General features: G+C 25.0%; 2 protein-coding genes across 3 annotated transcripts in view; both read right to left on the reverse strand.

Annotated features, from left to right (window-relative positions):
* Positions 1 to 3,151: 3,151 nt before the first annotated feature.
* LOC112694235 (zinc finger BED domain-containing protein 1-like) lies at positions 3,152 to 3,966 on the reverse strand. The gene is made up of 2 exons (XM_025569644.1): positions 3,859 to 3,966; positions 3,152 to 3,769 (listed from the first exon to the last, which is right to left on the reverse strand). The coding sequence occupies exons 1-2, from the start codon at positions 3,964 to 3,966 to the stop codon at positions 3,152 to 3,154; spliced, it is 726 nt and encodes a 241-aa protein (XP_025425429.1).
* Positions 3,967 to 5,794: 1,828 nt separating this feature from the next.
* Positions 5,795 to 12,276, reverse strand: part of LOC112694229 (neuronal growth regulator 1-like) — a 327,174-nt gene continuing 320,692 nt past the window's right edge. For both annotated transcript variants that reach the window (XM_025569639.1, XM_025569638.1), the window contains one exon: positions 5,795 to 5,984. In XM_025569639.1, coding sequence (XP_025425424.1) covers positions 5,851 to 5,984 — 134 coding nt within the window. In that variant the 3' untranslated portion in view covers positions 5,795 to 5,850. The remainder of the gene's footprint in view (positions 5,985 to 12,276) is intronic.

Below are 12,276 nucleotides of genomic sequence, written 5' to 3' on the forward strand. Positions count from 1 at the left end.
TTTTCTCTCACCATTATGGTAATCCATTTGTACTTTTTGGAGAAAAGAAAAAGTTTTGTTTCACCGACAAACTGCGTAACACTGATTATCGCTTTGCGCACGGTCGTAGTCGAGTTAACGAAAACGATCGGCTCCCAGTTAAAGATATCGTCAAATTAGTAGTTAATAATATGGTTAACAGATCGTGGATTTCACTCAGCCAGCTAAAAGTTTATACGGAAAACAGTGTTAACTCGACTCGGTTCGAAAGCAATGAATCTTTTTATCGGTCTGTGTGTTTGCAAGTGATTTCCTTTCATTTAAACAAACGATTTCGTTGAATTTCATAATAATATACAGTACACAGTGCAATGTACGAATTTATCTTAATTTATATGATTGTTTAACATTTAAATTGTATACATCAACCAATCAAATAAATTAATTAGTAATTGAATAAACATTTATTTCAAGTCAACTGGCCATTTGAGACATTATAATATCGAAACAATACTAATTAAGTATATTAATATTGAATTGCGATGTAATATCTTCGTTAAAAAAATTTGTTATGAAAAACATTATAGGTCACAATCGCTTTTTATATTAAACACGTTTAATAAAATACATTCCCTTTAAGTATACACTTTTGCATGATTTATTTTTTAGTATCATAATGTTCATTAGCAACACGATTATTTAAAAATGTCATAAATCTCTCCTCGTCTTTTCCATCCCCTGCCTTCCTACACTAAACATCCTCTCTACAGGTGTAGGTTTTATATAATAGTGTAAGCAATAATATTTTTAGAATTCGTCTTCCAATAACTGGTTGGCCGTATTTTCTTGTCGATAATTATCTAAAAAATCTGTTGTTTATGTTTAATATTTAATATTATTTTGTCAAGAAAAATCAACTTTAAGAAAATCCAAATTATTTCAATAGTCAATTTTACTAATTATGTCCTCTGTTATTTAGAAAATTATTCAACTAGTTAAGTCATATAGTTTAAATTTTTTAATGCTTTTTAACTAGTTAATGCTTACTTTTGCGTAAATTTATATGAACGAATGAGGTGTACATACATATACAGATTATATATACACGTCCTAAATATACTATAAGACACATATGTACATTTTGTTTGGCCGCCGATCAGTTAAACGGTTATATGAAATGGTTAAACGTTAAACGGTTGATAAATGATAATTACATGTATACTCTTCATACAACATTTGTTTGAAATTAAATCACACATCATGATTAAACATGCATAAATCATGGTTATTACGATTGCTTAAATTGTATAAAAAGTTTCTTTACAAGACGTGTTCGTTAAAATATAAACTAAGCCAAAACAATAGTTATTGAAGTTTCATAAATCATTTTGTTTTCAATTTGTAGAATACGGTAAAATGTAATATGATGTGAAATAATTTCACAAAAGTTTTAACTAGAGTAAAAAGTTAAATAGTCGAACTATAAATAATTGAAGAGTTAAAATAATTTCAAGTGAATTTTGTGAAAATGTTTTGTTACAAAAATAAATATATTTATGTAACTCGAAATTCGTGTTATTCTGGAATTAACAAGAAAAACTATAATGGTAAACAGTTTATGGAAATATTTATTTCAAATTTAAACGCATGTATCTTTCAAACTCAAATCGACTATACAGGAACAAAATAATATACCTATCAAAATAATATTACACCTTATCGAACCCTTTAAGGTATTATTCCATCGAATTTTAGTTTGATAAACCCGTAGTATTAAAAATGATTGAGTGCTTATTTAAAATAAATCTATGTCTAAAATGTGAAATTTCAGGTAAATATACTCGTATCAATTATGTAGGAATACCTGTTATATCTTTCTAACCTGAAAGATTATATGATACATATGTTAATTTAACTGGTAACCTATTTACAAATATATTTTTAAAATGAGATTGATTTCTTAGAATTAATCAGGATCTTGTTTACATAAAATCTCTTGGTTTTTGTTGTAAATTAAATCGATAAACATTACATTTTCAAAAATGAGATCATTTTAAGCCTTTGATCATCACAAAGTAAATAGCTATAAATCATATTAATTTCTTTTACTTATTTTTATAAACTTATTCACTCATTTTAGTTTGATTGGTTTTACCTTGGTTAATATTCCTAGAATATTCATTTACCAAATCTTATTATATAAAAAGTATACGCATTGCAGTTAGTTATATTTGAACGACATTGCTTACAAATAATTTAATGATAGTATTTAAATTATCTATTCACCGGTAATATAGTTTTTTTTTTCCACAGTTAATACAAATGCGTATGTATTTAAATTCATTTTAATTTTTTATATAAAACTTGAGTTGACTATGCTTTATACAGGCCATATAATAAATAAAAGTATAAGTTTAATTTAAATTGTCGTTTTCTTTTATTTTATTTTGGTGAATATATTTATTTATTTATTTACACTATGAAAAGTCGTTTAAAAACGAGCAAAAATATTTTAGTTTCAAATATATGCATATTACAACCCCACATTATAGATATATTTATTCAATATTTAAAAAAAAAATAATAAAATTCTTGATAAATGTTCAATGTCAATTAGTGTTGGGAAAAATCCGGATTTAACGAAGTTCGAAAATCCGGATTCATGAAATTCGAAATCCGTAATCCGGATTCGGATAAAAATTCGGATTTCGGAATTCAAATTCGGATTTTAACCGAAATCCGGATTTCGGATTTTGAAGCATTAAATTAATATTTTTTTATGGATTCCTTATATTAAAGCCTTGATAAATACAGATTTTTTTTTTTTTTGTAAAAAAATAATATATTTATAGGAAAACTTTTAAAGCAAAAATATAACAATAACAATCATCAATATTGCAATAACGTGTAGATATTACAACCTAAACTCAGTTTATACATGAAATTAGTAACAACATTTATAAGTAGCAGAATAATTTATCTAAAAATACACAATAAATAATACCTAAATAGGGTTAGGTTAGGTTACAAATATAATAATTTAAGTTTGAAATAATAATTATAAATAAATAAATAATTAAATAATAGTAATTTATAATAGTAACAATGAAAATAATACTTCTATGGTTATAATAATATTAATAATATTTTAAATAATAATAAGTTGTTAATATTATGCCTGGTTTTTCAAAAATACCAATGCTGACAAATGATATGGCGTCATTTGGTTTCGCTTGGGTGTAATTATATTACCTGCTGTAGAAAATACACGTTCGGACGATGCTGATGAAGCAGGAATGCATAAAATATTTTTTGCCAAAACTGATATTTTAGGATATACATTTTCCCGTGCTTTCCACCATAAACATGGATTGTCGTTATGGTTTATTTGAGGCTCTGACAAATAACGAGTAAATTCGTCCTCATCATCATCAGAGAATTGGCCCATTAGCTCGTCTAATATAGTTTTTTTTGCAATTTGAATATTGCCACATACAGTTGTCGAAATTTGATTTACAGATAATACTTTTGAACGAACAATTGGTTGAATACGGTATTTAATTTCTTCCGAGTGTTCAAATTTTAAATTTTTGTACCTAGGATCAAGTAGACTTGCTATTTGAGATACATTCACCAGTATTTCATTAGTATTTTTCTCTGACCCACTTTCCATCGAAAATCTTTTAGCCAAATCTTTGGAAACTGTGTTTTTAAACATGGTAGCGAACACACAGTCTGTTTGATTTGAACTTAAGTGCTTAGTGATGAGACTACCAATAAGTGGCCGAACCTAAAATACATAAACAAGTTTTTAAAGTTTTTACAATTAAACAATAAAATTAATTATTAACAAGGTTTTTGTTTATATTAAATATTTACCATAGATATAGTGATTTGTTGTTCAGAACATAATATTGTCGTAGCTAGTTGCAGTGGTTTCAATAACTTGACAAGAACTTCACATCTATCCCAATCTTCTTCTAACATTTCCAATTTTTTCACAATTTTTGTATTAAAATATTCTCTATCTGATATAACCGATAGGCGATAATAGATAGATACTTATTATACCTACTTTAGTCAAATATACATTTAATATTTTCAATATAAAATTATAAACCAACTGTACATATCAGATATTTTATTTTCATTTTTATTTTCTATAATACAACAGTTGAACCAAATTTACAAATGTATAGTGTATACTGGGTAGTGAATATTTACTATTTAGTATTATTCATTTCATTATCCTACAGAATAATTCAAGCTAGGGCTGTATCATATAAAGACATTTTTTTATTTTTTAATAACTAAAACTTAATACTGTTCACAAAGTGAAGCGCAAAAATATGTATTACAATTTTAAAGTTCAAATAATTTTAGATTCTGAGTGGAACGATGAATGTTTTTTATTTAAATTAGAAAATGTTCGTTTTTTTTATATTAGAATTTATAACGACAAATTTTTATTTTTTGCTTTAGAATACAGAAATCTACAATGTGAAACCCAAATATTCGGATTTTACAGCTTAAAATCCGAAATCCGGATTTTTCGGATTTTCGGAGAATCCGGATTTATTTCACACCACTAATGTCAATTAGTTATATATTTTCCAACATTGAATTAAGTATTTGAAATTTATACAATTTTAAATGTTCATTAATTTTTAAATATAAGTAATCAAATGTTAATAAATTATTTTTACAGGTTTCAGATTCAACAGAAAAATGAAACATATATTTTACGATGTTGTATAAAGTTCTCATTTTAAATATTTAATTTCTAATGAAATTTAAATGTTGTTTTGGTTGTTTTGATTATCAAATTTGTATGTGAATATTCTTATCTATGGAAATATAGTCAAAACTAATATGTTTACATTCAAAGAATAACAATACAAATATGGTTTGAATAAAATCAAAATCTCAGTTTTTTTCCATCTTGTTTATTTAAATACATTTATATTATTATAATCACATAAAATGTTTGAGAAAGTAATATATAAACAAAAAAATTATATACAGTGCATATTAAACAATATAATGTATATTATATAAATAATTAAATAAATAAATAAATAAATAAATAAATGTGTAACAAAATTACATAACATGGTATTTAAATTTTTCGAATTTCCATCCATAATTTACTGATAGATATTCAATGATTAAATTAAAATACTCAGCATCTTGAACAACTAGGTGTAAACTATTTACTAATCCCTTATTGACACCAAACAATTTTAAGGAATCAATGTGATATAATATGGAAGATTAATAAAATTACTAAACATTTGAGATAATATACTACATTGTGGTATTCATTTACTTAAGAGATTATTTACAGTTTTTACTCACAAAAATAAATCGTCACAACTATTTACAATAATTTAAAAAAATAATTATTGATTCTATTTTTAATAAACTCATTGGGATTAGTGCCAACAAAAACAATTGAAATGAAAAAAGAAAAATTAATAAATTAACGACAAGATAAACACTTAGAAGAATGCAATAAGATTTGAAAATAATTAAAATATAAAATACAAGTTTTTTTTTTTGACCAACATAAAATTTCAACAAAACTTTTAAATAAACCGTTAAGCAGATGAGATTAAAAAAAAATATACCAACATCATATTTTTAAAACTAAAATGAAGAGTTTATTTTTATAGCACGATTTTAACATAAATATAATACAGTTAGGAAATGTTATTTAATTTTATATAAAGTAATCTTCCACAGTGATGGAAGTCTCTGAATTAAACATTAACATTAAAATATTAATAAAATAGTTAAACTTAATATGGTAAATATTACATCGATTAAATTTGAATAACTCAATTTAATGAAAAATAAATATAGATGTATTTATAAATATACCCATCGATATCCGTTGTGTCCAATAAGGAGAATCGATGTCAATGAAAAAAATGACAACTGAATCGTTAACAGACTAGAATTTGAGCTTTTGTGTCGTTGAATTGCAGCTGTATTGTCAAACTCTAAAACAAAAAATAGAAAATTTAAATTTATCATACACGATAAACAATTATCATATTTTACAACAGTTTAAAATTACGAATAACATTTTATAATATGTGTTGATTTTATAATTTACTATATACGTTTACATTGATATTGTATAAATATGTTACTTATTCCTATCAATATTCATTAAAAATGAAGTACCTATAAGTTTCATGTGATCGGATGTCATTTCTGCACTAAATCAAGATAGAATAAGAATAAATATGTTTAATATAAGTATGAATAAAAATACAATATGTGACAGAATATAGATAAAGTAAAAATAAATACAATTTAAATGATAAATTATTTACATTTTAAAATGTACGTATATTTAGCCACACAATATTGTTGGCAATTTTTTTTTTTTTTTTACAAATATATCAAAGTATTTTAATATATTATATAAATAATAAATCGGGTTATGCAGAACTGCGTTTGAAAACTGAAATCAAAACATTATTTATAAATGTTTATGGATGTCAATGAATGACGTTTCGTGGTATTTTCAATCAAACTCTTGTCGAAAACATTTAAAGAACTGTTACGTACATATCTAGCTGGTCTTAATATGTTAGTCCTATTTTGTTATTTATTAATAAGAATTGTTATTGTGAATTATTTAAAATCAATCACATAATTACTATCGATACAGGACGTACAATAATAACCTGCCGCTGTGATACCTTAGTATGGACACAAGACTATATTCGTTCACCGGTGAGCGAAAAAGTCCAAGAGCATTATATAATATAATATGCGAAATTGTAAACAAACGGGTATCGTTACTGTGAATCAGATTATGTATCCATTACCAAAATAGGAAACACAAACCGGTGTAATCGGCATATCAGTCATCGTGTAAACAACTACATCAGTGGGCACCTAATTCTTAAATACCAAATACGCGTTATATTTATTTTTATATGTACACAAAAATTTCAAGTCAAAGGACGGAGTAATATCACAATGGAGTCCAGCAACGAGAAGTCACCTGCAGATAATCTGATGAGACTGTCGAGACACGAGAGAGAAAAATGACGATCTAATTTCTGACCGGTATTCTCTATAAACAATGTATTATAATAATTATTATTATTATTGAAAGGAAAAAAAAACACTCATCACAGATAAATGTTTATGTATATGTTAGAGTTAAAGTATTGAATTCTGTTATTTTATGAAATAACTAGGTAAGTAGTTCATGAATGTTAGTTAAAGTATGAACTCATGTATGAAAAATGTACTTTAATTAGTTCCTTCATAGAATATCTAGTTATTTTATACAATTTTAGTCTAATGTATATTGAAGTATAAAATATATTAAAATTTAAAATATATAACATTTTATTTATTTTAAATTTAATTAATTATTTCTTTGTATAAGCAAAACTATTGTAGAGACAAACGAATCAGCACTGAATGCAAGTTCTTGGTTCCATGTTAATAACAAATTAACTAACACGAAAATCTACCTTGGAACCCTATGGCATGGTTTTTAATCAAAACCCTTGCTTTAAGTATGTTGGGTTAACTTTGAACCGTATTCTCTTCTTCAACACTCACTTTGAGAAAAACCCTGATAAACTCAGTTCTAGAAAAAGCATCATAAAAAAATTATGCGAAACCTTCTGAGGAGTCTCAGCATATCTTATGAAACTCAGCATTGGGACTCATCTATACAATCGCTGAATACTGTTATCAATAGCGATACACATAAGAAAAGTTAACACTTATTTAAATTACACTATGAGACTAATTTGAGACATAATTAAATCGACCCTCACTGGCTGGCTCCCAGTTTTAACTTCAATCGCTCCTTCATCACTATGAATGAAAAATTCCTTGATAAAAGAACTTTAGAAAATATTATGAACCAAACTCTACCAATCTACAATTGTACATCGGATTCAGCTAAATCGTGACTCAAATATTGGAATTCTCCTGTTAGAATAAAAACTTCCTAAGACGATTTTGATATGATAATTGAATGGAGAAAAAACTGGCTCGAAACGATAGAGACAATAGGTGCTGATAAACTTTTGAGTTCAATCAACCAGGTACATACGCCCCCAAGATTCAAAAGTGACTTGTAAGCACCTTCTACCTCGTTAGAAGCATTTTGGGGTAGGGGGGAGGTCTGTCAGCAGCTCAGTGATCAGTAGTTACATAACTACATAATTAACGCTTTAACGTTAAAGCAGTTTTAATGTAAATCGAGCGAAGTCAGAATAATTTTTTCGGAGTAAATGACTGGTTTAAATTAATCCACCCCGATAAGTTGTAAATGTATAACCAACTTTGCCAGCATTTTACTTTTCTTGGAATGAATAAAACCTTATTAAATAAGGTATACACATCCCATTTTTGATGTGGACACGAGACTCTGTAAAAATGGAGTAAAATCAACTCGTCTAAGTGTGATTGTGAAACTGAATAACAAACAATCAATCATATCGCTTTCGAATGCCCATTACGTTCATATAAATATCCGATAATTGACAGCTTTAAAGTTTCACTGCCTAGAAAATTTAGATCTCAAGTTCTGATAGCAAATTTATATAATATAATGTATTATATAATTATTCATAAATTTAATTTTGTTTAGTTATTTATGTCAGAATCACGGAGAAACGTAGAAAAACATTTGGGGACGGGAGTTTGAAAAAAATATAAAATGTTAATAAAAAGTGCGATTTATTATTTATTATAAATATGTTATGAGCAATATGGAATACCGGGCAATCTACACGTTGCTCTGGTAATTTGAACCTCGAATAGAAATAAATAATTGTTAAACTTATAATAATATATTGTAAAATGTTTTACAAATAATAGTATAATATTTTACATTATTTATTTTTTTTATTCTATGTTATATCCATTTTTTTCCCATATCACACTGATAAAAGCTATAGCTATATCCATAAAACAGTCAAAAATATATGAATAATAATTGATATTTACAATGAAGCAGTTGAGTATTCGTACTTTTCCAAACACTTTGTGCTTTGTAATTACTTATTTATATTCGAGGTTCAAATTTCTCGAGAATTGTGTACAATGTCCGGTATTCCATTTTACATGTAATATGAATTAAATATTTGAGAGTCTTATGTAAAACTTTGAAATAACTATTATATGTTTAGATTAGGTATTTTTTTTATATTTTAGAGGAGAGGGTTGTACCCTTACCCCCTTGCTTTGGCACCTTACCAGAGATCATAATTATTATTATTTCTTATAAATCTAATATATTTTTCTACTTTCTTTTATATTTTTAAATTTTATATCCGATTATATTTTTGATATTTTAAAGTTTATTATTTATGTTCTGTGATAAAGTTTTTTATGTCATACGTTAAACAAATAAATATTTTGGGAAAATGGTTGCACTTCAGTAGACATTCTCTAAATCATATGACGGATATGTTTAAATTTCTGTCTAATGTAAAAAAAAAATTCTTTTCGAACTATCTTCAAAAGGTTAAACATTTTCAAAAAAAAAAAAAAAATCACGTAATACTAATTATAACTATGCGAAAAAATAATTAAATATAAAATTGTATGTATATCACGTGTTATTTTATAATCTACTAAATCAATTTAAATACAGCTGGTCGAAAAGCAATATCGATTTTTCACCTTTCAATTAAGCTTCGTGTTATATGAATATTATAAACAAGAAAACATAATTTCAGTAATTTAATCAAAGCGCGTAATATAAAAACCTTTAATTTAACTAACTAATACTTATATTATAATGATGCCGTAATTTATTTCCATCTTTATGCCTGAAATTGTATGGACTATGAGTGACAATATTTTTTTTTCAAAAATGTTTTACATACTTAGTATAAATATAATAAAATACAGTAAAAAAGGAAGTTATGGTTTATAATATTTAACAAAAATAATTTAATAAATTAAAACGATAATTCTTGGATTTCTATATGTTATTATAGTTAAAATAACCATAAAACATAATATTAACATTTGCAAAAAAATGTAAGCTCTTATTTTCAGGAAATATAGTTTGTATAGTTTTTACACTTATGACTATGAGGGTAGAATATAATAATAAGTGCATGGCTATATCAAAACTTAATATAAACAACGAATTTAAATTTTACAGTGAAAAACCCGGCTTACTCGATAAAATGTTTGAAATAAAATAATTTTTATAAATTTTTGAATTATTTTATACACTTTTTACTGACAAAAGTCTTGTAAAGAACACTCGAAATTATATGAAAAATAATAGTTCAAATTAATTTGATCAGATCCATAAAAAAAATGACATCGTTTAAAATTGTATAATACCGTTTTGAAATGAGATATATTATTTATTTAATAATGCAAAAGGAAAGGCTACATTTAAATCATTTTTGTATATAATTTCTTTGATTACCTTTTTGTTAGTTTTTAGAGAAAAAATTTAAAAAGCATCTGATTAGTATTTATTTTTGAAAAACACTGTAATTGTATAATAATTTCTTGTTACGAATAAAGTACGTTTTTAATTCTGAAAGCAGAAGTAATATATTACTATCATGTTACTTTTACTGAGAAAACTAACCAATGATCTTATCATAATTGTAAAGTATTAAAGAATTTTCTCTGAATCAATAGGTAGATATAATAAAAAAAAAAAAAAAATAAACATCCTTTGATAAAATTATTTATTGACATTCCACATGAATATTTTGTAAACATAGAATAACTTGAAAATGAATTTAATTACACTGAAAAGATTTCAAAAAGCTATCAAACTTTTGTGATTTCTTAATCATGTTAAGTAAAATAAATACATGTTGAGTCTATGGAACTATTCATTTTACGACGAAAATTATAATTAATTTTGGTTGAAGACGATACAACATAGCATGTGCTGTTTATACTTTATTCATTGTTTTACTAAAGTCAAGATTATTGTTCATTTTTCGCAACTTAATAGTAAATTCTTTGAAAATTAAATTAATGACAGATCTAGAGTATCTACTGGCTGCAAGCAATTTTCAGTTTACAAGTGATTTAATAAAATCATGATATACCACTAACCTATAGTGGTATTTAATTATACAAATATATATATTAACTAATGCGATAAAATAAATATCTTACTTATAATTTGAAAAATTATAATACGGACGGTGATGGGTATAAAATATTCGATAAAATATACGATACGTAAAACGCATATAGTTTATGATAGGTAGTAGAATTTTTTTTTATCCTTCTTCGTTCTAGTTTTATATATATGATACCTTCGTCGAACAGTGATGACAACCCTTATAATCCTAAAATAGATCAGTCACATAAAATCTTTCAAAGCCATCAAAAAAATTTCGACGTGGACAAAAATCTATTCAAATAAGTTGAACGAAGTAACTTCGTATTTATTTTTTTTTTTGTTTTTATTTTCGTACTAATTAGTTTGAAATTATTAATACTATACAGTATTATAATATCGTTATCCAAGAGTAAACGCTATTGATTTTAAACTCATACGACGAAAAGAAAAATTAAATTTCTCACCAAAATCCAAAACCATGTTGTGAATACAATACGAGGGTTTCGATTTTTGTCAGCGTGAAAGGATCATATATGAATTGATTTATAACTTTTTATCAATCCGAAAATCTTGATATTTTATCGCTTCATTTATTTTAATTATTTATGGATAAAATCACAGTTTTATAATTATCACTATTTTAAAACAATGTAATTTTTCAAAAATTATACATAACCACATAAATTTATTGAAAACCTAATATAGTCTGAACTTTTATGAGATAATTTTTTGAAAATTTCAACTGGAATGTAAGTTTAAAAACTGTATCAAAAAATTATCAAAACATTACATATCAATAACACACATTGAAATACTAATTTATGAAGAGTCGATTTGGACTATTTCTATAATATATAATTCAAATTAATAATTAATTATAATATATAATAAATAATATTCATAATTCTTGATACGTTAAAATTTTCCTGTTGATGATAGCATAAATTATTTGTGATGTTAACTTTTTATTTTTGAAAGTTTTAATAAAACCACACTAATATATTTTTCTATTTATAAATCAAAATCCAATGGAAATCTTTTTAATTAATATTTATACGAGTTCAATGCAAGGAAAACGTTTTATAATTTTTATTTTATAATTAAAAAAATAAAAAAAATTAAATTAAAATACCTAAACATGATAGAAAATAAAAGTTCAGAGGACTAGTGATACACCTGAAATTTAAGCGTAG

This window comes from Sipha flava, unplaced genomic scaffold (assembly GCF_003268045.1).
Source record: "Sipha flava isolate LNK unplaced genomic scaffold, YSA_version1 125_pilon_pilon, whole genome shotgun sequence".
In the NCBI taxonomy this organism is placed as follows: Eukaryota; Metazoa; Arthropoda; class Insecta; order Hemiptera; family Aphididae; genus Sipha; species Sipha flava.